Source organism: Mycteria americana, chromosome 1 (genome assembly GCF_035582795.1).
Source record: "Mycteria americana isolate JAX WOST 10 ecotype Jacksonville Zoo and Gardens chromosome 1, USCA_MyAme_1.0, whole genome shotgun sequence".
Classification (NCBI taxonomy): domain Eukaryota; kingdom Metazoa; phylum Chordata; class Aves; order Ciconiiformes; family Ciconiidae; genus Mycteria; species Mycteria americana.
In genome coordinates, this window is record NC_134365.1 from 18,166,848 (window position 1) to 18,194,681 (window position 27,834).

At 36.2% G+C, this 27,834-nt stretch overlaps 1 protein-coding gene across 2 annotated transcripts in view; it reads left to right on the plus strand.

The window, feature by feature from the left end:
• Window positions 1-27,834, plus strand: part of TBC1D22A (TBC1 domain family member 22A) — a 189,268-nt gene that overhangs the window by 97,298 nt on the left and 64,136 nt on the right. For both annotated transcript variants that reach the window (XM_075492382.1, XM_075492373.1), the window contains exon 11: window positions 10,044-10,171. In XM_075492382.1, the coding sequence (XP_075348497.1) occupies window positions 10,044-10,171 (128 nt within the window). The remainder of the gene's footprint in view (window positions 1-10,043; window positions 10,172-27,834) is intronic.

Consider the following 27,834-nt stretch of genomic DNA (forward strand, 5'->3'; position numbering starts at 1 on the left):
TGTTTATAAAACATCCTTCACTAGAATAGGATTATGCTGGTGGAGTTATCCTTCCTAATGTCTGAGTTGATTTAAGAGCTGTGTGTTCTTTCTGGGCTGCTAAAGTTTTCAGTGTCCAGACTTCACACCTCTGAACATTGAGTTGGTGTTCGGCATTCAGCACGTTCTCATCCCAAGAGGTAAAGATGCCTATTCCCATAGAACTGTCCAGTGCTTCAAACACAAACGTTTCATGATTATGCTCAGAACTTAATTTCATATGATGAGTTAAGCCCAAAAAGTACTTAGAGAAACCTATTGAGTAGTTTTGATACTTCCATAGTTTCTAAAGGACATTCAGTTTCTGTGCTGATTGAACTTTTTGAACTGCAGAGAAAAATTGTTTTGCTTTTTCATTTAGGAAAATCTGAATCTCAAAAAGGCAAAATATCAACCAAGACTAATATGTCTTCTTATTAAACAACTTACTAGTAATTTAAACATAGATTAACTAATCTGTTTGTTTTTTAATTTGAATCTTGGGTGTTCATTCAATGAACTGATGATTAAACTGTGGTAATAGGTGACATTTGATCAATCTTCATTACGTATTAAATCATGCTAATGATTTTTTTTAAAGTATGGTTAAAGAATACTTAATTGTATGTGCAAAATTATGTTAATGTTTGATTATATTGTAAAGCATTTTATGGACACCTATAATTTTGAACTAGGATTGTGCTGAAGTATCTGGAAAAAAGAGCTCTAATTGTAATAGTTGAAAAAAACTGGTATTCTTTAACTATGCAGAAGCATTTTGAATTGGAAATGGAAACAGAATTTATTTAGACCTTATTGCTGCTGTTGAAAATTAACGATTAAAATAAGGACCTTCTCTGTTCGTCCATCTTTATATGTCAGCTTGGTGCTGAAGTGATTAAAAATCTTGTAAGCATTTCATAATTGTTTTAATTAATTTGTGCCATAAAGCTCTTTTTCATTTTAACAAAACCATCTCGTTTAGCTCACTAGTAGTTATTTTTTTAATCTGATTTTATGGTTGTAATTACTGTATTATACTTTGGTCCACTCTTAAGTGCTGCTTACTGGGCATTATAGTTATTTAATATCTCTTTTAAATCATATTTTTATGTTTTACCATGGAGATTATATTTGTATGCTATTACAGAGTTCAGAGATCTTAGCAAGAGTTGAGATTGACTGTAAAATCGTTTGTAAATTCCTGACCTCTGTAAGCACTTTAACTTTTAAATAGCAAAACCTTACTATTTTCATGGCAAATTTAAAAAAAAGGGAAGAAAACAGAAGTTTAACATGATGGGGAATTTAAAAAGTGTTAGGCATAAACCCTGTTATGAATGCACACAGTTTGATTTAGAAGAACAGGCTACAGAAGTCCAATGAATGCTACCTGGAAGTAGAAGTGTCTCATCAAACATATTTGTCACTATTGTTTGTTGCACTTTGAATATTGAGTTCGACTTCCACCTGGAAACACAGGATGTATTTTTAATTCTTAGCTAGAATGGTAGGTCTTCCTTGATCGCTACTAACTTTTTCGTAATAGTTTTCTCTATTTTGCATTGGATACCACAGAATTGTTACTTGCATTTGATTATCTGAGGCAACTAGTTCTTCCCTCCTTCCCTCCATCCCCCCTCTAGTATTTTCTTCTTTTGCTTTGAGATCACCCTCTTGGGCTTTTTACTATTGGAGTACTGGCTATATCTTTTGTGTGAGAAGAAGGTATTTCTCAGTCATAGCTACTAGCTGTACATTTAGTGAGCTAGATTCAAATAGACCATTATCTCTAAATTGTAGGCCATGAGGAGAATATAATATGGTAATATTTCTGGTTTTCTGCCAGTCGTCTTTTCATTTTGTACAGGACTTTTCAATTTAGTTTTTTTTAAATGCTTTTATTATAATTCTTACAATGGATGATTTTAGCCAGGTATAAAAAGCAAACTAATTCTGGAACAAGATATAATCAGCATGAAAATCTTTTATTCAGATCCCTACTATTACTTGAAGCAGAATTGTGTATCATAATGAGATCTTGTCTTCAAGTGCACATTTATGATCTTTTGAATGTCTTTTTCAGTCATCAGGAACTTCTTTTGTTATTAATGTATATTAATAAAAATTAATATACATAACTAATAATAACTTATTGCTAAGCTGTAGTCTTGACATAATTACTTTTGTTCAGACTTTCATTAATTCAGTTTGGGAAGTTGTAAGCCTTAATCTGCATCTGGCAACATCTGGTGTTGTGATTTTACTCCAAACTCTTGCCTTTGTCTCCCATAAACATACTGGCTTTGAACCATGTAGAAATGATTCTGTAAGAGAGAGAATGAAATACAAAATTTGCTTTCAGTAGGTAGAGTACTCAAAAAGAAAGTAGGCATTTACTGATGACAAAGTTCCTTCCTTTGGACAGCCAGGTTCAGTATGTGGGAGCTATAATTTTAAGGCAATGGTAATGTTTAAAGAATCTAAGTGTAGTAAAAAAGATTTCAGCATTTTGTTACTTTATTGACCGAATGGATAATACACATGAGTTGGTGGTGGGTATGTTGGTTGTGGAGTTCCTAAATGAATGAATGAAGTTGCATGAACTGCTCCATGCTAATCAACTGTCTATGAGTCTAGACTGGAGTAAAATGTGCTGCAAAATGGTGGAAGACAAGCAAGGATGACCATATCCATATGGGGGCTGATGCGATCAGAGAGATGCTTGTTTCCCTAAGGACATCTGGAAGCTTGCAGGCAATACTTAAGAAAACTAGTTTTAACAAGTGTTTGTGCTAAGTCAGAGGTGAACGTTATGCAGTCACTGCTTTTCAGGAGATTCTGGTCTCACTCATGGAAGCTTGTAGGGACAACCCTTATGGGTAACACTGTTTCTAGTAAGCAGTGTTCCTCTAGACTATGTAGTTTATTTGTGTTACAATACTGTCTTTTTTAATAGCTACCCACACTTTTAGAAAGTTCAGCTAAGTAGAAATAAACGCCTACTATAGTACTGCATTAAGTAGAATAAAATCTAGTTGGTTGGTTGCTTTGCACAGTTAAGAAAACAGTACTGAAGTTTTGTAGATGGAAACTCTAGTACGTGGAAGCTGTCAGTTGAGTATCAGGTCACAGCATTATGAAGAAACTGGAATGTTACTTTACACTGTTTACTTAGATTGTACGTAACATCTCATACTTGTAATAGGCTGGGCCATGAAAACTTGCCTGTAGTCAAGAAGTTGCAATATTGCACAAGGAGGGAAACATCATTGTTGCCTATTCAGTATCAGACAAATTGTGGCAGTGCAGTTTACTGGTTTTAATCTAATGGCCAAACAAATTCCAGGCTTGCAAGCACATCTCTTGTGAATGAATTTGAGATTAAACCATGTGATTTCTTTTTTTTAAATTCATCCTTTTAATAATCTGACGATTTAACTGATAATCTGATATCTCTAGTAAAAGATAAATGGTTGCATGGTAGCGTATGGGAGAAATCTGGTCAAGCATGAGGTAATGAAATGCCAAACATTGTAATATTTCGGCTATTTGTCACAGGACATTTAAAAAAATTTAAATATGGATTTGTTATAACCTATGTTATGAAGTTTCTTTATCACCATTAACTGCCAAATTGAGTGAGTTAAGTCATAAATAAAATTTCTTACTGCATTTGACCTAACATGGGATGAAAGGTGTCTGGATTTTAAATTCAACTGATTAAATTTTTTTCAAAACTGCTTCCTAAGGAAAAGACCAAATTCTGTCAAATTCCTGTCAAATTCCTATCAAATTCGGCAGCTGAAAACTTGCTGGATTTTTATCTTTCTTACCAATGGAGAGAAGACAGGAGGAGAAATTTGGATCACACTGGTCTATTAATCGTTTTTTTAAAAGGTGTCTGGAAAGATGCTGAAGTTGTATTTAACAGAAAGAGTTAATTGAGGGAAAAAACCACAAATAAAATAGTGACTGTAGACACTGAGTATCTCTGAAGTAATTCTTAGTTATGCATTCTTAGATCTGTCCCCGCTAGGTTCCTCCATAAGTTTATTACCTGCCAAAGAAATATTTTGTTAATTTGGTTTTAAAAACTTCTTGTCATTGTCATGTCATATTTCATTCATATTTTCTTACAGGGAACCTTCCAAAAGAGTCATTAGAGAATTAAAAGAAAGACAGGCTCCTGTGTTAACTCTGCAAGAGACTACTTTATGTATTTCAAAATGGAAGGGGTTTTAAGTTTTGAAACAATGGTGGTTCTGGGTGTCATGCTGTCTTATTAGGTGTGTTATTTTCTCAAAGTTTATAGATTATGATGTTTGTTTATTTCTTTGCAATGTCAGTTTTTAAAAATAACAAGGTGACTAATTAAAAAATGAAGAGAATTAAACAGTGGAGATTCTCATTTGTAGTAGAGGTGGAAATTGTTTTCTGAAATGTCAGCGCTTCACGCTGTTTGCTTTCTTCGGCTTGTCTTCCATTATGTTAGTCTCTGAGTGATTAGTCTGTAATGCTTGCCTTTATTGGCATGGTCCAGAAAGAAGACAATCCTGCTAGAGTGCCATTGGAAAACAGGAACACTAGCATATTTCTATAGCATGTTTTCATATGCTAAGGAGCAATGCCGAGACATCATTCTGCGTGTAAACGGCAGTGCCAGTAAGCCTCTGTGGCAAAGGCTGGCTCATTATTTTACTGTTCATTTTGGAGTGGTACCAGAGGAGTTGCTCTTGTAGCTAGTGTATGCTCTTCAAGAAGAATTGTGTGGCTCTTCATGAGAAATACATACTTTTCTTCCTTTCGTTGAACTAAAAGGCCTATTTATCAGAGATTCGTAGATTAACTGCATTTCAGGTAACTTTTAACAATCAGTGCTTTTTATATTTACAATGAAATATGTATGCAGTATTGATAAAATGGAGTTAAAAATGAAGTGCCCATGGTATGAAATATGAGTAAAAAATGAACTTTAAATAATTTTCAAAAGTGTCAAAACTAGGTCTAAAGTCAAATGTCACACAAGATTGCTAGGGTTGATAGGAATCTTTAAATAAAGGTCAAGACCAAAAGGCTAATGTTCTCAAGTAATAAATTATACAGGTGGATGCAGTGGCACCATGCTGTGCCACTGTAATTTGGCAATTCGTGCATAATTTTACTATTATTTTGTGGTTGTTCTTTGCTTATATGTGAACTTTCCTAGGCATTCATTCTGACAGTATCCCCCAGTCAGGACAGCAGTTGAGTCATGCTTTAGTACAGGTTATTTCTGTTCTTACCTGTGGCTTTAGTTTGTGATTCTGCAGTCACATACAACTTCAATTCTGAAATCAGTAAAACAGCATGAGAAGCTGACATTAAACATTAACAATAAATATTTTGTATGTATAGGTCCCTCTGCCGTAAGAAGCATCTGTTTAAAGTGGCTAAATGCGATCAAACTGATATATCCAATAAGTGCATTTATTAAATTATAAATAGTTATAAATGCTTTTTATGTACAAAATACATATTTTTGGTGGTATGCTACTTTGGAATGCATTGTATAATATATTTTATTCTTTAATCAGGAGACTTGCTTCACCAGAACTTTATATATAGATTTATTGAAAGTATTGGGAAACTTATTAAATGTAATTCTTCTTTCTTTTGAATTTTGATAAAAGAACTATCTTTTTTTAAAACTGTAAAATAATTTTACTATCAGAAACTGCAATAGAAGTATTTTTTATAAAATACTTGAAGTCTGAAAGCTGACAGTAATTATATATCTTGCTTGTTCATTGCACACACGTACTTATTTTCATTGAAATGGAAAATTTAAATTTAGATTATGACTGTCCAAATTACCTTTATCAGCAAAATAGCCTCTACTCACGATTACTTTCAAAGTAGGAAGAATTAACTTTTTTAGTCAATGCATCTTCTATTCCAGTCTTGCATCAATTGTGTATAAAGCACAGAGTTTAGTAGTCTATTTTTCAACTCGTTTACACTAGAAAGCAGCTGTCAAGAAATTCATTATGCCTATTAACAACTGTATTTGAAATATCACAACTGGCACAATTTATTGTTCTTTATTACTTACTTTAAATGGCGGCAAGCAACCAAATGAAATTTGTTTCTGCTGTGTGAAGAACAAAAATGTTTGCAAGTTATTTTTTGCTTCTTACTTGATGTAGTGGATTATCTAATTATAATAGTCTGCAATATAGGTATCCAAATGTGACATTTAAAATATAAATTTAACGTAGTATCTCACTTCACTATTTAACTTGCAGCTAAATTTGCCTAGAGCAAAGGCAGACACATGGTAGTAATTCTGTACTTGTCCTGAATAACTAACCTAATAACGGTGCGTTGGGTGAAGAACTGGCTGAAGGGCAGGGCTCAAAGGGTTGTGGTGCATGGGGCTACCTCTGGCTGGCGACCGGCTGTGAGTGATGTTCCTCAGGGTTCAGTTCTAGGGCTGGTTCTGTTCAGTATTTTTATCAATGGTCTGGATGCAGGAGTTGAATGCACCATTAGCAAGTTTGCTGATGATACCAAACTAGGAGGTGCTGTTGACTCTTTTGAGGGACAAGAGGCCTTGCAGAGGCATCTGGATAGATTGGAGCATTGGGAAGCATTGCAGCATTGGAAATTTTCAAATGTTAAATAAATTATCAGTGATTTATTTAACATTTGAAAATTTAACAAGTCAAAATGCTGGATTCTGCACCTGGGATGGAGTAATGCCAGGCACAAATATAGATTGGGAGAGGAGTGGCTGGAGAGCAGCCCTGCAGAAAGGGATCTGGGGGTGCTGGTGGTCAGCAGGCTCGAATAGGAGTCAGCAGTGTGCCCTGGCAGCCGAGAGGGCAAACCCCATGCTGGGGTGCATCAAACACAGCATAACCAGCGGGACAAAAGAGGTGATTGTCTCACTGTACTCGGTGTTGGTGCAGCCTCACCTTGAGTGCTGCGTGCAGTTCTGGGCCCCACCACTTCAGAAGGATGCGAAGGTCCTTGAATGCCTCCAGAGGAGGGTGAAAAAGCTGGTGAAAGGGCTGGAAGGCATGTCCTATGAGGAGCGGCTAGGGACTTTGGGCTTGTCTAGTTTGGAGAAAAAGAGTCTGAGGGGCAATCTCATTGCTCTCTACAGCTTCCTGAGGTGGGGAAATGGAGAGGGAGGTGCTGAGCTCTTCTCCCTGGGATCCAGTGATAGGACATCTGTGAATGACTCAAAGCTGCACCAGGGGAGGTTCAGACTTGACATGAAGAAACATTTCTTTACCGAGTGGGTGGTCAAACACCAGAACAGGCTTCTTAGAGAGGTGGTCGATGCCCCATGCCTGTCAGTGTTTAAGAAGCATTTGGACAATGCCCCTAATAACATGCTTTAACTTTTGGTCAGCCCTGAATTGGTCAGGCAGTTGGACTAGATGGTCGTTGTAGGTCCCTTCCAACTGAACTATTCTAGTCTATTCTAACTGTTTAGAAATTAGAGACATGCAAGGCCTCCGTGTGGAAAATGAAAATACAGAGGCTTCTGAAGCTTATACTGTCTTAAAAATGTGGACTTTGCATTATAAGCTGCCTTGTTTCATTTTTAAGCCTATTTCTCTAAGGTTGCAGAACATATGTGGTTACCATATCTGTCTTCTCCTTCCAATAACTTTTCAAGCTGAGGATTTGCTTCATTGGTATTTTACAGAGGGAGAAAAGTCTCCACTGTGCAGAATTCCACGACTTTTATGAAGCTCATTTGTTGATTTAAAAAAAAAAAAAAAAGTGACCCAGATTAGCAGTGCTGCTGAGGAAGGGCTGCAGAGTAAGCCCAACAGGTAGCTTTGGAGGTTTGGAGTGCTGGTTTGGAGTGCTGGCTAGATACTTGTTGCACGTGCACAGGTTGCTCAGTTTATGCAGAGCTCAGAACTAGCCTTGATGTTGACTGTTGTCTCTCTCCTGGCTGGGGCAGCTGACGAGTTTTGCAGAAAGCCTGGGAAAGAAGGGTGTGAAGGTGATGGGAGGATATTAGGTTTGTAGGGGAAGGAAGAAGATTAGTCACAGGGTCTTGAGACTGGAAGGCTCAGGCTATTATAGGTAGTGGAAAATCCATCACAAAGTTCTCACATAGTTTTGGAAATATTGACAATATGTAGGCACGATATGCAGTGGTAATGCTGTAGTACTTTTCTTGTACACATAACGATAGAGAAGGAGGGGGATTACCTAGGACTTACTGAGATCACTTAAAAGAGCACAAGATCATTACCTCTCCACCCTCATTCTCTACCTGTTCACATTCCATAGTAGCCATTCAGTCTATTGTATAGCAGAAGTATCTAATTAGCTGGTTAGTGTTATACACAGAAATGAAATGAATCATTTAAAGATTCACACATCTTTATATAAAGCTACGACTTTAAAAAGTTCCCAGGAGAGGTAACAGGTAGTTTTAAGATGTGCATACAGTTTTATGTATTTGTCTATATTTATATTACAGAAGGATATGACCTTGGGAACATAGATACCAGGTCTGCTGAAGAGTGCTTTAGCCACAGACAGGTAGAGGCTGAGAAGTGCCATGGAGAAGTACCAGTGCTTTATACATTTCCATGGGTATTTGTTTTCAGACACCACTGGAGACGGGTTGTTGTGATAGGTGAACCTTTGGTGTAATGTGTTATGACTGGTCTTATTTTTAAAAAAGCTCACTGTTGATTGTTTTTAAAATCTAAAAAATTTCTACTTCTTGCTTCCATATTGAAACAACTGTATCATATTGACTGACTTTCATATAGCCACAAAATACATCTTGAGAAAAAAAATTATTTGAATAACTTCAGTCTATAGTATAATTTAGTATAATTTAACTTCTGCTACCTTAATCTTTAGGTAATGTTTCCTGTAACAGTGCTACCATACTGTTGGGATTTTTTTTTTTTTCCATTTAGTATTTTAGTGCCTTTTTAGATCTTTCTGAGAAATGTGAAATTTGTAAGATCAGCATGTACTCATTGTTTTAGCAGATAATATATCTCTGTGAATGTGGATGAAGGATGATCTGGGTAGCAAAATCTCCCAAGAATGTATTTGTCTAAAGAAAGACAGTAGGAATGTCTTATTTAGGCTTTAACAAAGACTTCTTGTCATAAATTTATCTGAAATAAGACATTAGCATTTCTGCAGTATTTGTCAGTTACACCATGCCAATGTCATACTTGAGCCTGTTAGCTAAAACCTGTTAACATAATGTCTGTGATCCTTTTTGGAGGAAATTATGCTAAATATATAGAAGCCATGTAGTAGATTAGTTCTATTAGCTCTAGCAATAACCCATGCAAGTGATTATCACAGCTTTCAAATGGTAAATGTACTACAATAAACACAGTGTGTATGAGTACTGCTTTAGAAACCATTGATTTGTACTGGTTTTTTATTTGTATTTATTTGTTATACTAAGAAATTATTTAAGCTGCAAATTACTTAAATCTGCTCACTGTATTTCCTGCACATTAATCTCACTTTTTTTTTTGTCTCAAGTGAATGCAACCTTTACATTTACTTTCCTTATATTTCTTTGCCTTGTTAATTTAATGTTGTCTTCTTTTTATTAGCAACACTTTATTTTTGGAAGCCCTTGTGTTATTTGCAAACCTTGTTTCTTGTAGTCTTGCCCCAAATAATTTGTAGCCTAAGAAATTAGTGAAGGATATATGTAGCTAATCATTTCACTTTATGACTTTGTATATTTTTTGTGGTATATTGTAAAGCTCTGACCCTAATCTTTTCTTAAGATAGCACAACTGAGAGCAGTTGTTTAAGCCTTCTAGAGGCAGAAAATTAAATCCAATGTAATGTTTAACTAGTCATTTCTATTTTGGGGATTTTCATTCAGTTGTAAGAGTTTGCATGCACCACCACATTTTATTTGCTTGGGATTGGAGGAGTATTTTATTTTTTCAAACAGTGAATTTGATACTGAAGTGACTTCAGAAAAGTTGCAATAAAATGTCTGTTTATTCTGTCTTCAGAACAAGTTCATAGGCACTTGGATCAGCATGAGGTGAAATACTTGCAGTTTGCTTTCCGTTGGATGAATAACTTGCTGATGAGAGAAGTCCCTTTACGGTGTACCATCAGGTTGTGGGACACATACCAAGTAAGTACTTTTTTAAACCTCCATAACTCTGATACTGTGTTTTGGACATGCCAGTATGTTTGTGTGTGGTTTTTTTTCTTGAACCTTTTGTTTTAGTGTCATCTGAGAGTCATCGTAATAAGAGAAAAAGCCTTCAGTGATTATTACCACTTAGAAACTTTTAATGTCTTCAGTCTTCTTGCCCTTCAAAACCAAGCATGTGATGTCGTGATAATTTATAGTAGTAAAATGAACACTCTGTCAAAGCATGGATTAGTGTCAATACTCCCTTCTGTCTCTTCAGAGAAGCAAAACATTGAATTGTGCTTAATCAATGCCCTCCATCATTCTGAGTTCCAGGCTTCTTACTGCCTGTCTGCTTAACTACTCAATCCAATACTAGCTTCCAGTCTCCAGTGCTCAGCATTCATCCTTCTGTCATGTCTTCTGTCTTATTGTTTGTCCAGACAAAACTCCTTATGTTACTGACCTCTAGTTGAGGTAATTATTTTTCCTCAGTAATTTCTTGCTTGACTGTCAAGTGAAGGAGTTGATGTCAGAGAAAAACTGTTTACCTGTTTTTAGTTCTGTTACTTGACATTCCAGTGGCTTCTGGTTGCAATTTTTAACTATGTATCTAAACAATATGCTCTTAACTACTATCTTTGTTGTTGAAGTTAATGGGGGGGAGGGGAGGAAAAAAATTAAAAATATTTTAAATTCCATAAGAATTTTCAACTGAATTAGTTTAGTAAATATGGGAATAACTCAAAATGTCTCGTAAAGAGACATAACATCTTTACAGTGTATTTACGTCGGCTTGTTATGTAGCAATGTTCAGTTAGTTTCATAGACTTTAATGCCAGAATGTCCACTGAGACCATCTATTCAGACCTCTAACAGAGGGTTAAGAATTGCTTGCTATTCATTTAATGAGTCCAGTAAGTTGTTGCAGTGAAGTGTGTTTTGTAGAACGGTAGAATGGTATCCTTATCTGATAAGAAAATGTTGATATCCATATCTAATAAGAAAGTGTTAAGAAATGAGCGTTCTATCACTTCTACTGTTAATCTGTCCTAAGAGGTGGTATCCTTGCAGGTTTTATTTGGTTGTTCATCTTCAACAAATTTCTGAATTGAATTTGGCTAGTGCTTCCATCTGGGGTCCTTTTACCTCCCTTTGTCTCATCTTAACATCTGTTATTCATTTTAATATGTTATTACCTGGCATTTTCTTCCAGTGGAAAATATTTATTCTTTGTGAGATCTTTCTGATAAACTGAAAGATTGAGCTATTTAAATGTTTCACTGTAGCTAATTTCTCTCGTTTTGAATAATTTGTGTTGCTATTGCTGCAGCATTTCTAACTCCTGAAGGTTTTTTTACCATGCTGACTCTAGCACTGCATTTGGTATTTGATGATTAGTCTCACCAATGTACTAAAATGATGTAAAAGCTCTTCCTTCATCCAGCTAGCCGCCTGTATGTGTCCAAGGAATAACAGTTTTTGCCAAAACTTCACTTCAAGCTCGTCTGTGAGCTATGATTCTATGATAAGGTTGAGGAATTTATTTTGACAACCAAGCGTGTGGTTATTTCTTAAACTAACTGTTGCCATGCTGAAAAGACAGCATTTCTCATTGCTAGTCCATAGGCACCTGTCAGGTTACACTTCAATAGGGTCTTTATCCATAATAAGTGGTTCTGTTTATTTAATTCAAATTTTGAGCAAATTCTGCTGTATTACAGTAGTTTTCTATAATATTTAAAAGCTTAATACTTATATATTTACATGGGATTTCCAAGCATATCTTTTAAATGAAAATTTCTTATGCCTAAATACCTAAATGGTATTCTTATACCTAAGTGGGATTATTGCTTTATATTAAACATGTTTAAGGAGTAATTCTGTGTTTTGACTCAGCAGGTGCAGCAGATCTGTACTGTTTTCTAAGTTTTGTTATTTAGCAGACTGTTCCCTGTGCACTTCTTGGTGAATAGTGTATTTAAAACCAGTAAGGATATCTTAATGTAGACAGTCACCTATATTGCCAACCCTTTTTTGAAACAACCTCAAGCAATTCCACAAGTTGCTTATCAGATTTCAGTTGTGCTTATACCAAATATATTATCAACCTATAATATGGCTTTTATCAACCTGATAATATGGATAATAAATGCAGTGAACCTACAAGAGCTGGTAAAGTTTGTGCAAAATTTTTGCTAAAGTGTTAAGCAATAACATTATAGATTTTTACACAAACAACTTGTCACTAAGCCATTCTGTTGCATATGATTTTTAACTTAGTTGTAAACAATTGTATCAGCAGTGCTGCTTTCCAAATGGAAAACACACTTTAAAGATGGTATTTGTTGTTAGTTTTATCTTCTGGTTCATATTTTTATCTGTAAAGCCTGCTATAGGCCAAAATGTCATTTAGAGATACGTTGGTAAAGAAGTTTTTCAGAGCATCTAGCTATGGATGGACCTCTCTCTGATGTTGCATTTGAAAAAGAGATGTAAAATTAGTAAAGGCAGAAAGATAATAGAGGAACTTATTTTTGAAAGAAATTTAGCTTTCCAGATACAGATGGAGGGAGCAATCCTACTAATAACTGTAAGGCCTGATAGGTGCTTAACTGCTTTTCTCACTGTACTCAAAGGCTGATGATGCTGTTATCAGGCTTGCTTTTGCTACCTCCTGTGTCCTAAAGCAGGAAAGAAAGTAAGAAAACTTAGGAATTCTCCTTAGATTTCCACACCTGTGCCTCCTGCTATTTTAGTGGCTACTCAGGATGTGCATGTACTGATTGTTGCCCCCGATATTCTTGAACTACTGTAAACAGAAATGCCTTTAACTGCAGTATACGTTCAGAGGGAAGGTGAACTAATCATGTTGCAATCTAGTACTGGCCACAGCATGGACTACAGGCATCCCTACGCTGCTGACGTGGGGGCTTTTGCTCAGACTCTACCTGCCTTACCATCTCGGGAAGGGATGGGGCATTTCGCAAGGCACTGTTTACAGGCAGCTCTAGTCCTAGTGCGCGGCATGATTCGGGAACGGCATAGGAACGGTGCCAGAGGAGGGTCAGGAAGGAATGGGAAGACAGGCAGGACTGTCGGATTCCTTCATGTCTGCACTGGGCGTGCTTTCTGGCTCCCCCATTTCCTGCAGAAATCCAGAGTGATGGTGGATGGCCTCCCTCCCCTCCCAAGGGTTAGAGAACAGTGGCCTCTCTTGAAGGAGAGGATCCTGCTGATGATGTTTTCAGAGAAAAAAAACATATTGTCTCCTTTGTCTTCCCCTCTCTCCACCAAAGCTGAAATAATGCCTTGTCTCACTGAGCTGCACGTTTTCCTATGTTTGCAGTGGAAAGATAAATGTTGTGCTGTCTCCAGCTTAACTTCCAGACTGGTCGTTCTCAGAGCAGCCCCATTTTCTCATGAACCGCAAGAGGGGATTTTCAGGGGAATGACAGCACACTTAAATAGTCTTCTGTTATGTATTTCCTAGCACGATAGATAACTGTTGTCTGGAGTTGTTAGAACCACATTCTGTCTCTCAAAATTTGTTGCAGTTCTTCCATTGACTTCTGTAAGAATAGGATTGGACGCTTAAATGATATCCATCTCTGTGTTGGTGTGTACGGTAGCAAAGGTACTCTAGCTGGCATCATATTTTCTGTCTAGTTTAATTTAGGATTCATCAGTCATTTGTTAGGCTCTGTGAAGTAAATTATTGAACATATAATCCAAAATACCTGTACCTGAGCTAGTTACAGTTGAGGGGAAGAGAAATTTGGAAAGGTTCCTAAATCCTCACTTCAGTAAATACTCTGGTATTCCGTAACTGTATCTATGAAATCCTCTAAAATATATCACTGTCTTCTGTAGCAGAACTTTGTAAAGTAGAAAAATTAAAGACATAATGCATCTTGCTTACAAAGGATATGTTGTGAGAGCTTCTTAGTCATGAATATTTAGTTTGGTTTATTCTTGAACCTGAATTGCATTTTAATGAGAGTGAATTATCCCACCTTTTCACTTGATTTGGGCTTTGCTATTGTTGGGGTAGGGTTTTTTTGTTTGTTTGTTTGTTTTTAAATATAAATGCTGTAAATATCTTGTAAATTCTTTCAAAATAGAAATTGCTTGTTAAGTTATGCCCAAGACACTCAAATTTTAAATCTGTAGAACTGATTAATATGAATGTTCATAGACTTTTTCAAGTGTGAGCGATTCCACAAACCAAAATAGTGTAACATAAGACCTCAGTTTTATCTTTTAATTCTGTCTTGCCTTTTTATCTTACATTTTTTCATCTTTTTTGGCATAAAGGATTGATAAAATGAGATAGCATGATGGCTGAATTATTCAGGATATATAAGTGTTTAACATATTTCTATGGAATTATGAAATGCAAGTTAGTTTTATATTTGTTCCTTGCCAGAGGAGCATTTTGACACTAATTTAAAGATTGCTTTGTGTATTTGAAACTGACTTTTGCTGGCTTCTATCTCTGACTTAAAAGATTCAACATATTGTATTAGAAATGGTGAGGGTATCTCTATGCTCAGTGTCTGTGCTGTTCTACTCTAGATAAATATTTTAAATGTTTGCCATCAAAACCTCAGAAAGTATCCTTGCTTCAGTTTAAGACATTTTATTGAAGTTTGCATCAAGTTTTTATTTTGGTTTATTTTATTTCTTAAAATGTGCGTTGTCCTTGAGGCACTTTTAAGATCCACTACGTTTACATAGCTGCATACTTCTGTGTTGGGGAGGCGGGGGGGAAGCAGTGCCATTACAGTGACGGCATCCATTCGAAACTCTTCATCCTTGACTAAAAATGGCAATACAGGTCTTGAACGTCAATGGTTGTATACCAATACTTAGAGCAGAACAGTGTTTAGTTTTAACTGTCAGTATTTTTAAACTGCTTAAATATTGAGTTCAAAACTACATTTGATTTCTGGGCAGTTTGGAGCTGGAAGGAAGTCTTTAACAATGCCATCAAGTCATCCTGATACAAGATAACATGGTCTTATACTGACTGCTGTTTTAAATAGGATAAGAATTTTCATTGGCATAGAAGTACTTCATTTTATTTACTTTTCATGTAGAATGGAATGCATGTATTTTTCATTACAGTGTTTTCCTTCTGATCTGATGTTCTTACATAAATTACCTTTTTGTGCTGTCGTTTGTGCAGTGATTTCTCTGTGTAAGTAGCACTGTAGTAGTACATAATTTGCAGAAGAGACACTGACACAAGTTCCATAGCTAAAAACCTGCTCAGGAAAAAAAAAAAAAGAAAATGAAAAATGAAAAAAATTGTAGCAGCTATGTATATTAGTTTTCAGTTTTAAATACATGGTAGCAAGTGCTGTGTGGCTGTTTAGAGTTCAAGTGTACAGCCTAATATTTTCCCCTGCCAGGAAGCCTTTCTGTTTAGTACCACGTAGCTGATGGCTGTGTTGCCAGCTCACCAGTAGGCTGATGTGGTTGAAATGAGTCACACACTCAGACTCACTGGATACACCACAAAACAGGCAGGTGAGACAGGTACTGTTTACAGTGCGCTGGTGTCCTCCTTTACAGCCTTACCCTATTCTTGTGTGAGGGAAACTTCAACGTTACCAAGATATCTTAAGACTTATCATGGTAAATAAATGCAAATTAAAGCATGTAATCCTACCATGTAAAATGCAAAACAGTTACAAAGATTTACAAAAGGTATAGGAAAAAGCAAATAATAACACTGATAGAATTTGACCATACTGGTGAGTTGATTTACTGTCTCACTGCTGAAATAGGTTTTTCTCCTAGTTCCTGTTACCCCCTGCTCCTTGGCAGTATCTGTCAGTTTTCTTCAGATTAGCCCAGTGAGCAGGCTGATGAGTACCACAGCCAGTGCAAGGGAGAGAGGATGAGAGAGGAGAGCTGTGATTTGAACTCTAGTGTGAAATCAGAATGATTGCTTATCCTTTTCCAGCTTATTTGCTGTCTTTTCCTAAGAAGATTTTCTTTCTTGGTAGCTAGTATATTTCTCAGGTTGTGTCCATTAGGCAAACTTCAATAGAGAGCACGCATTGCTGGTGGAACCTACTGGCTTATGCCTCTCTTCCTAAAGTCCTGCAAGTGGGTCCAGAAAAATGTATTTTTTCCTCCTTGAAATTTAATCTTTCTTCTTTATCCAGGAGACTGATGCTTCCTTTGCTCAAAATAAACATTACTTCATTTTTCTGGAAAATGTAAGTGTGTCTTCCTTAGACCAAACATTATCACATGTACTTGACCAGCCATTTATATCCTTTCCTTCTTCAAGGAGGGTTGAAGTTTGTTTTCCCTCTGTTTGACTTAGTGTTCATTTTTATTGTCATGTATCTCATGTTGGACCTCATATACTCTATTGACTAATATGGTAGCAGACATCTTTGTTTTCCATTTATTTGTTTCCATTTATTTATGAGCTACTTCATTTATGTAGCTCATCACTAGCTCTTGATCAAGGCGATTTTGTTTAAAAGTGGACATCTAATATTATATTTTAATAAACAACGTTGGTATGATTTTCCAGAAGTGCTGAGGACCCAAAAATCTTATTGAAGCTCCTGAAAAACTGCAGAAGGACAGGTTTTCTTTTTATCCAAATGGAAAAGCAGAGGTCTAACTCTAGGGACATACTAAAATACAAGTTTGTTTACAGAAATTGTAACACCACCATCTCCTGCCCCCCCCCCCCCCCCCCCCCAAAAAAAAAAAAAAAAAGAGAGAGAGAGACAAAAGAGGCGAGGGGAGAGGTTACATGTAATAATGTTATTTGTCTGGCTTGTCTGGCCATCAGTCATTGAAATTTAAGAAATGTTCAAAAATGCAGTGATAGTGTTTTCCTGTGTTTCCATTTTTTACATAGACTCAATCAGAGATTTTGATTCCCTGAACGTGAGAATGATTTAAGTTTGTTTTTCAGTAGACTTGTCTTGTGATTAGTATTTACTTAAAAAAAAAAAAATCAATTAAAGTTGAAACAGAAGTGCATTTCTCAACAGACACCAGAGAATCTATACAAGAAAGATATTATCACTACTCTGGTCTCAATCAAAGCCTTAGACCACCTGAGACAAGAGACTCAAAATACATCTACTAAAAGCAGATTTAATTTTTCATGGCCAGGAATGAAATTTTTTGCTTTTTCTGTCAGTTCTAACATCTCTTTTCCATATTCAGTGCATGATATTAAATAGACAATTGTTCTCATCCTTTTCTTCGTCAGGAGCATAAGACCTCTCACTGTCTCAGTGGTCTGGTCTTTTTTCTTTTTTTTTATACAAAGCATGGTTTGGACCATAAAGATCCTTGAACGAGGTTAGGTTAAGTGGACAACAACAAACAGTTAGAGTGAGAGCAAAAGAGTGTGGAAGGTACAGTTTGATATACTGTCCCATCTTCTCCTACTTGGAAGCTTTATTATATCACTATCTGTTATACTTTTTTTTTTTTAAATGCCCATTGAGTATTATTAAATATGTATCTAGTTGCTTTAAAATATACTGTTTAAAACATCCTGTGGTAGTGATTTTTTGCAATTTCTTTATGCAGTGTGAAAAGAAATTCTCCTCCTTTGATTTAACAAAAGATTCTTTTGAATTTACTTCCACTTATTTCTTTGATTATGAGAAATTGTGTCAAATCATTCTTTATTCACTTTTTCCCCATCACCTGTTTCAAAACTGTTTTCTATCTCTCTATGCAATCATTCCTTACAAGCTGAAAATACCTGTACTTATAGAAGCCATTTCATGCGCTTTTTGAGCTTATCTTTCTTCTCTGTAGTCTTCATAGTTTTACTATAAATTTTATTTCTGTCATATACTAAATGGAAACTTCTTCAAGAGATGAGTACACCATAGATTCATAGAGTGAGATGCAGTTGTTTTCTATTTTTTTTCTTTATGTATAATTTCTCATGGCTTTTCTTGTGTTGAATATGAGTGCTTTCAGGTAACTGTTCGTAGTTAGTCCAGCTTGTCTGTTTTAGTGGTTAATGTCAAGGACAACATCAGTTATGTATGCTTTGCAGTGTTTTTCCTTCTCTGTGTATATCCAGACTGAATTTTACTTGCCATTTTATTATTCAGTGACACAACAGCTCTCTGCAACTTTTTGCAGCCAGCTTTATTTTTTACTAGTAAAAGTTATCCTGAATAATTTTGCATCTCTACCAAACTATTCTTTTTCACGACCACTCAGTAATTTAAGTGAGCAACACAGATCCTGCTCTATTATTCTTGTCCTTTTAATTCATGAACACTTTCTCTCTCGTTCAACAACAACTTAATTTTAGAGTCTTGCTTAAGTGGCCTTGTTAAAAGTGTCTGGACATCTGAATATTTAATATCCAATTACTAACACATGGGTAGAATCATGTCTTTAAGTGTTCCAGGCATTTGTCAATTCGATTGCAACTGGCCAGTGGGTTAAATGTTTCTGGAGTAGGGGAGACAGATGTAGTGGGATATAACCTTTCCTGCCCAGACATATAAAATGTGAACGTGAAAGTTTAATTTTCTTAGGAAATAAAGGTAAAAATACTGTGTGACTTGGTAGTGATTCTTCTTGTCCACCTGCCATATACCATCAGAGAAACCAGCTCCTGGATTTAAAAGCATTGGTGGCCTCTGGAGCCTGTGCTCAGGTCATGCCTCTCCCTTTGGTTCTGACACCTCTTGTTTTCTCTTGGGGATTTTTTTTTTAGCTTCCTACCTGAGAGCTGGAATTCACTGTCCTGGTGTCTACTGAACCCAGCCTTGATCTCACCCACTTTCGCTATAATTCAAGAACACCTTTTCACATTGTTGTCTTTAAAAGTAAATCTAAAAGTATGATTTAAATCAAATTTAGTTCTTGGACACCATAGGAAGATGTGAACACATGAGAGAAGGAATTTTACTTGCAAGACTGGCAATCTAAACATGTTCCTGTTTAAACAAAACATCCTTATTCTAACTCTGCATTTCTTTGGATGTTTCTACATCCTTTTGTGTTCAGCAAGTCAGTATTTTCCCTTATGTCAGTAGACTCCTGATACATAAAGCTTCCCTTCAACTTGAGCAATTGAAAAGTTTTTACACTTTTCAAATCTTTGTCAGGCAACTGACTGTCATCACTTTCTACCACATGGATAGTTATCTTCTGGGATAACTTTGTTGCCAAGGCAACCTCCCATTGACAAGAATTGTGCTCATTAGGACTTTATTGTGGCAGGCAATTATATTTCAGTGGTATAGCACTGAAGTCAGTGACCTCTTATTGTTTATCTTGTGCTAACTGCAATCTGAAATAACAGAAAACTCAAAGAAAAGAAGGTAAGAATGTTAGTCAAAAAAAGAACTGGACTGCTTTATCTTGAACTGTATATATAACTTTATGTACAGTCTTTAATGTGCATAAGGATTATGTGCACAATGGAGAAAAACCAAGTTTCCTAAACAATAATTCAGGTTTTCAATGTGACCTTAAAATACACTTATTCACATTTATATAAGCTCTCAGGTTTTCTCCTAGAAAAGAAAAAAGCCAAATGCTATTTGTAGAATTATAATGATGTCTATATATGATTGGTACTCTTTTATTGATCATCCAGGTTCCTATTTATTTTGCAGTTTCTTACTGAGAGACAGGGTTCCCTAATTCCCAGTAAAAGCAGAGTAAGAGGCTCCTGATTTTGAGCTGTGCCCAGTCTTGCACAGAGCAGTATGCACATTCAGATCCCAAGCTGTGACCTCGAGTTATATCCCCTTACCTTTGCACATCCTGTCTTGTATGTTTTGCCTCGACAAGGATTTAAAAAAAAAAAAAAAAGTTAACTTCCTTCCTTCATCAAATAAAATCAGCTTTATACCGGTGCCAGCCTTTTACGTCTCCTAACTGGGATCTTAGCCATATCACTTAATACTTAGCCCTGTCTTTATTTTCACATTCTGTCTTGGCCTTGCAGGAAGAATCAATCTTGGCACTTTCTGTATCTCTGCTCGAATCCTGTGGTACAGCAGAGCACACTGGGGACCATGAGAGGTGTATCAGGTTACTTCTTGGGAGTAAAAGCCTGTATAGTGGTGTTCACCTGAACTCTGAGAAATAGGCACTTACACTAGCAATTATAAAATGGACAGTAGCTGCCTGTATGAGATGCTTAAATATGACTCCCCATAAAAATTGAAGTTATCATCTAGCACAAATGCATGCCTTTGGGTTTGCATATTACTCGCCAGTACATGGGAATTTCTGGGTTTAGCGGTCTGTTGGATCTGGAACTCTGAGGTTCCTAGTCTCTGGCCTTCCTACTTGTGGGCTTACTGTGAACAGCAGAGGTGGGGTTCAGTTTGAGATATAAATGCAAAAATATACGTGTCTTACTGTAAGTTTGTGTGTGTGTATTGCTGTGTCACGTATCTAAGCTTCCATGATAGCTGATGGAGGCTTAGTGAATAAACTCAGAGGAGCCTAGAGAGAGATTAGTTATGGCTTAGAGTGGCTGGTCAGCTGAATCCCTTTTTAGGCTCCATTGAACATGCTGTCTACATCTTCATTACCTGTGTAGCTTAAGTACACAGCATGCTTGTAGACACTTAAATTTAGAAATCTTAATCTCAAAATGGAAGCTCTATGAGTTTCTGCAAAAAGTGAGTTAAAATTCCTTTCATAATATTCAAAAGGGCGCTTTTATCATGTGAAACTCCAGGCCCCTAGATCAACTGTTTTTAATGTAAGTAAGTGTGGATTGCAAATATGTTTGTATATTGCCAATTTTTGTCCGTTTTTCTTTGGCAGCTTTCATTGACATCAAGGAGGATTCAATGTGGAAAATAAAAGAAGGAAAAAGATGTGTAGCCATGCTATTTTATGAGGAAGGTATTTAGACATGCAAAAAACATACAAAATCCAAAGTCAGTGATATGCATAGGGAAGCCTGTAGGTTTTTCTAGGTTCAAGTTCTTAAGGCAGCTTCCAGCACTACTGAAATAGATGGTAATTTTTCTGTGGCTAAATAAAAGTTGATTGTGAATGCAGAGAAGATGAGATAAAGTATTTTACTCACATTCTTTAAGTTAAGCATAAGAGAATCTCATTGACTTGAATTGAACAGCTCATGAATTAAGTTAATTAAGCATGTACTCTAAAGTGCTTTATTGATCAGGATCTTGATGCATGACTCTATAGGATGATAATAGAATGTTATATACAGTCTAGAAAATAGTTTGTTTTCCTTCTTAGCTACTTTGAAGTAGTCAGTGTTTCTAGAGGAAGGCTTTATTAAAATTAATATTGTTCTTGAAGACCAAAGTCTGAAAGAGAATCATGTTGCTGTATGAGAACAGAGAAAGGAAAATTGCCTTTCTCACATCCATATGCTCTTTAATTTTGTGCATCTTTTAGAATCTTAGATTCTGTACACATCAGACTTTCATAACACTTTTCTGTGATTTCAAAGGTAGTTTTAAAATTACTATCTCTAGTCCCCATGTATTCCCTTAGTCTCTGAATTATGTTTATATTTGTAAAAGTTCTCAGCAGTGCCCAGTGACAGGACAAGAGGTAGTGGGCACAAATTGAAACACATGGAATTCTATCTGAACACAAGAAAACACTTTTGTCCTGTGAAGGTCATCAAACACTGGCATAGGTTGCCTAATTTATGGGGTGTCCATCCTTGGAGATACTCAGAAGCCAGATGGACATGGTCCTAGACAACCCAGTCTAGGTGACCCTGCTTTAGCAGGGTGATTAGACTGGATGATCTTGGATGACCTCAGGAGGTGCTTTCCAAATTAAATGATTCTGTGATTTATATTAGACATAATTTAAACGAGTATGTATGTCATGGTTTAACCCCAATTGGCAACTAAGCACCACACAGCTGCTTGCTCCGCCCACCCCCAACCCTGGTGGGATGGGGGAGACAATCGGGGAGAAAAAAAAAAGTAAAACCCGTGGGTTGAGATAAAGACAGTTTAATAGGACAGCAGAGGAAGAGAAGATAATAATAATAATAAAAATAATGATAAAAGAATATACAAAGCAAGTGATGCGCAGTGCAGTTGCTCACGACCCACTAACCGATGCCCAAACCATCCTGGAGCAGCGATCGCTGCCCCCCCACCAACTCCCCCCAGTTTCTATACTGAGCATGACGCCGTATGGTATGGAATAGCCCTTTGGCCAGTTTGGATCACCTATTTTGGCTGTGCCCCCTCCCAGCTTCTTATGCACGTGGCAGAGCATGGGAAGACAAAAAGTCCTTGACTAGTGTAAGCCTGACTTAGCAACAACTAAAACAGCAGTGTATTATCAACTTTATTCTCATCCTAAATCCAAAGCACAGCACTATACCAGCTACTAGGAAGAAAATTAACTCTATCCCAGACGAAACCAGGACAATGTATTAAGAGTAGCTGCTTCACATTTCTTATGCCTATGCAGATTGGGAAGTCAGGAACTGAGAATTTATCACACGCTTTTCAAAAAGGAATTTTCTTGCAAGCGATTGGAAGACGTGTCCACATTTGCTGCTTGAGACATCTAAATGAAGCAATTACTAACACATATTTCTGCCTTTGCTTCCACATACGCCATTGTCCATTGTTTAACTTTCCTTATGCTGATCTCATGCTTTCCTGCCCCACAATGAGCTGAATCATCTAGAATGGTAAAGGTGAATGTCTTTCTGATAAGTGAGCTGTCAGAGGTTTCCTGGCATGCTGAACTGTCCATCTTCACTGTGATTTCACTGTTGCTTTGAGATGGTATAACTTTTCTCTGTTGGGTGAGTTTTCACCTAGATTAATTTAATGATGTGGCTCTTTACATGACTACATAACCCTTTATGTTGGCATAAATGAAATCGCATAAGTACATGCAAGGCGGTGAGCTAGGTGAAACTGCCTTTTCAGCAGCAGCCTATGCTTACGTTGTCTTAAAGCAGCTGTGGAACTCCCATGTTACGAAGTTTTTCGTAAAGTGTCTTTGTACATGGATTTTTGTTTTTCCCTCTATAGGAAGTCTGCATTACGTGGGGGGGATTTTGCATAGCCATATCTCCTCTTCATGTGGAGATGTGAGCAAAACCATTTAGCCCATCTGCCTCACGCTATAGGCACAACAGCTAATTGTCAGAGCAAGGATGCCTGTGTAGAGGTGAAGTATTGTCAAGCACCACTCAAATACAAGATGTTTTATTGAGTTCAATGTGGCATTAAATGACTTCCTATTACATAGCAAATAAATTATTGTAGGTGTTCCTTAAACTCATCATTTGGTTCTACTTACAAATTTATTTTCCTGTTCCTTTAAAAGAAGACTTAATGGTTCCTAAATGAGGAAACTCCATTGTTAGTGCTACTTATGTGAATAGGCCAACAGTTTCTAGATCAACTGATTTTATGCTCTGGGTATTTTGTTAATAAAATGGCATGGATAAAGGGACAAATATACTTGGCTTAAGAAAGAAATACTTAAAATCTTGTTCAAAAAGCCTTGCACACTTTTGCTTTACTTATGTGCTTTATTGTTATCCCAGATACCCAGTAAAGTAAGCTAGATTAGTTAAATATGTCAGATCTTAATCTCCTTTTGATTAGGAGATTTGATTAGGAGAATCAAAGGAATCTCCTTTGATTAGTCAAAGGACTGTTGTTTCAACTGCTGTTGAGTGTATGGCTGTTCTCTGAAAATGGTACTCCGCGGTTCCTGTTGACTGAGTAGGTGTTCTCTCAGTTTACTTAGACCTATCTTAAGTCCTCTGAATGATCACCTTCCAAAGTATCACTACCAGATATGACACTATTGGAATTTAATTCTGTTATTGTCATAGTCTGAGTCACACAGATTCACATAAACCAGATGCTTAAAATAAGTAATATCAGTGCTTCCAAAAGGTAGGTCATTCTCTACATACAGTGTTGTTACATGTTGTAAACTTTTTTAGTTCAGTTATTCTTGGTTTATCTCAACAAAATTGTTCCCGTGTCTGTGTAACATACTGTTTATTATTTTCCGTTACTAAATTTCATTTTATAACTGCCGATACAGCGGTCTAAAACTAGTATGTGAAAGTTGAAGAGACTTCTTAATTTTAGTTATACACGATGAAAATTCTGTAAGCCAAATGACGGCTGTAGTAATAGATAACTAAGTTTGTCTTCAGGGCATTTGTTCATGACAAACTGGTTCGCTGTTGATAAAAAGTACCTTTGATGATGCATGAAGAAACACAGATCCAGGCTACCGAGTGCTGTCAGCTACATGGTTTTTACAACCACATGGATTTTACTTAGAGTAAGGAGAGTAGGAGAGTAAGCTTCCTTCCTTACTTTAAAAATAGATTCCTATTATTAGATCTCAAACACTGTTGAAAAAAATTTTCAACCCCATTCTAAGTTTTATGCATTATAGCATAAAATGCATTATATGCATTATATGCATTCATAGTTTTATGCATTATAGCAAAATAATTGCCATTATCTTTGCAGGGTGTTCAGTTAAAATGGATTCAGTGTAAGTTATGTGTATACATTTCACCTTTTCTGCCTTTAGGTACTATTTAAAAAAAAAAAAAAAGAAAGAAAGAAACAAGGGAAACACTCCACTACAAGCATTCTTCTCTGAAACTTCTTTGAGCTTACTGGTTTTCTTCTCATACTCCTAATGTTCTTTAAACATGAGAGTTAGCGAAAACAGTATGATTGTATTCTGTTTGTGCTTGTGTTTGTGTCATGGATGCAGGGACTCTCCTGTGTAGGTTGTGAGCAGGGATGCAGAGTCAGTGTGTAATTCACAGTTGCCAGGGGAAGGAGCTGGAGCACAAAAGGAACTTTGCAGGGCACCCCTGCAACGCAGGACAGAGCTGCTCCTTCTTCCCACAGAGCCCTTCCTCTCTGGGCTTCACTTATGTGTCTTGAGACTATGCTGCAAGTTCAAGTTGTTTAGTTTAGTATTTTAAAACTGGAATCTAATTAGCTCTCTTTTCTCAAGCTGGTTATTAGTTATTATTATGCTGGTTATTGGTGTTTGTAGAAGTGAACACTAACAACTAAACCATGACCACCATTTGATTTTTTTCTTTTTTATTTCTGATGTCTTATTATTGTTAAAACCTGAACAAATGTAAAATAGTCCTAACATGTTGTACAGTTCTCTGGTTCGTTGTTTCAAATTCATTAAAGCATCCATAGCTAACACATTGACATAGATTACCTTAATGTGAGAATGCGTGATGTTTTCAACTTTGAACAGTAAAAAATTTAAATCAAATCAGAAGTGTTTATAGTAGATCTAAGATGAACAGTTGAATAAAAATGCAAGCTTTTTGTTACTTCTGTAAATGAACAACAAAATTGGAAATAATATTGAATAGATGGTTTATATTATTGTGCATAATAAATTTCTGAATAGCAGAACTCCATCCAGGTAAGAAACAAAATAAATTACCATAAAATACAATTGAAATTCAGAAACCTACGGTTGATACCACTTCACAAAACACGGCAGCCTCACTACCATGTGTAAAATAATTAGTACATATTCATGACAAAATTCATCTGTGTACTGCAGAACATTCTACTACACTGAAGATTAGTAGGTTGAAGTGCGTAGATTAACCTGATTTGCTTGGAAGTAGACTATTTTAGTGACAAAGCTCTTAAGCAGCCTGCACAGAAAATATATTAAGCTTTCAAAATAATTTTTAACTCTTTTCCACTGTGTAAGACAGAGTACCTAAATTCAACCACAGCCTGGGGGGTGACAGAAAGGACAAACTGATATTCAACAAATCCAGTAAAACCCAGTAAAAATAGCTTCTTTATAGTAGCATAGATACTTGTAGGGGGATTATGAAATCAGTATAATTACTGTTTGTTTCTGGAATGCACAACATCATTAGAACTACATGAAATATTAAGGACCTTATCTTCTTTTGTCTCTCCAGTGCTGTAGCTCCTTTTAATGATCACTTCTTCCTTAATATTTTAGCCTTTCTTGTTTTCCTAATACATGACAGTCTTGTGTTTTTGCTCTGCCACTTGCATTGCCCTTGACTGTCTATTTTGAGAGCTATTCTGCCCTTTCTTCCAGTCTCACAGGGGTTCTTGGTCCTTTTTTACTTTTCCTTCTCCATCCTATTCATGGGTGATCTGAGGCTTTCCTACAACTTCACTGTCAGCTTATGCTGATGATTTGCATATCTACTTTTTTTTCCTGACCTGACTCCCTTCGTTAAGATGTGCATTTCAGATCATCTGTATGACAGTTCTCCCTAGATAGCTGATGACAATTACTGATACCAAGAATTCTTCTTTTTCCTCCCGAAAGGTCTTGGTTCTCTTATTTTGTAACTTTTTGTAGTAGATCCTGCATAGGACTTTTTTGCTTAACGTATTTTTCTCTGACATTTTCCAGACTATCTGTATGCTACTTTCCCCTCACAGAATTTAAAAAAGCCTGATTCTTATTCTTTTTTTGAACTTTTTGTCTAATATGAATAATATGAATCTCTTTAAATCAGATAGAATATGTAATTTGCTGCTTCTGACATTACTCAGATCTTCCGTCATTCAGTTCCTTCATTTTCTTGCCATTTTTTCTCTGTAAGTATTCTTGTGGTTATCCCAATTTAGGTTTTTTCTCCCAGCAGTAGTTCAGGAATTACTGATCAAAAAACTCCCAACTATTTCAAAGTGTATATAAATCTGTGCTAAATTTCGGCTGTTCTATGCTTAATTGGAATTAATATTTTTGTAGTGTGAAACTGAAATAATGCTACATATGCTGCAGTATATAGGTGAATATGAAGAGGTTCTAAAGTGATGCCTAATGTGGCATCAGTTATGGACAGTGGTTTTCAAATTAAATTTGATTTCAGCTGTTCTCTGGACTGTCTTTAGTAAGCGTTATTCCACTAAGTCTTTGCTACCTTTAGCTGTTAAGATTCATTTCAAAACAACAAAAAATTTCAGCATAGGAATCTTGAATTTGGCACTGGTTCAGAAAGTAAGTTGTCCTGATTATTCAAATCTCTGAACAGAGTACAGAATGTGCACTAGAAAGTACAATTTATGAAATATTAGGTTGTTGTAGTGGTTATTCTGATTAAATACACAAACCAGTTATTAATATCTGCATATTTTAAATTAATGAATTAATTTGATACTACTATATCTTAATTGTTTTAAATTTTGTCTACTCTATTCACCTATTTGAAAAGATATGTCTACGAAAGAACCTCCATTTCTGTATTCAACGTTTTTGGCTACACCCTAATCCATTTTCACTGTGTGTTTAATAAAGAAGTTAACAGACTTGTACACAGGAGTCAGTGAGTAAGATTCATTTCAGGTAACTCAGTTGTCTTCAACAATGTTCCGTAGGGTAGTAATATCTTTCAGTGAAGCTAAAAGTCAAAATAAATCTCTCTAAAGCACTCACTCAAGGCTAAGTATAATGTCTGAATCACAACTTGAGCATCATTACTGTACTGTGATACTGTCATGACTTTGTAAACAATGAAAGAGTTTACAAATAAAATGAAAATAGCTGCTGTGGGAAACATCTTTCAGAGATGGTGACTCCACATCTGCTGTTGCAGTTTTTGAAAGCCACGAATGTGGTGGTGATTGAAGTAA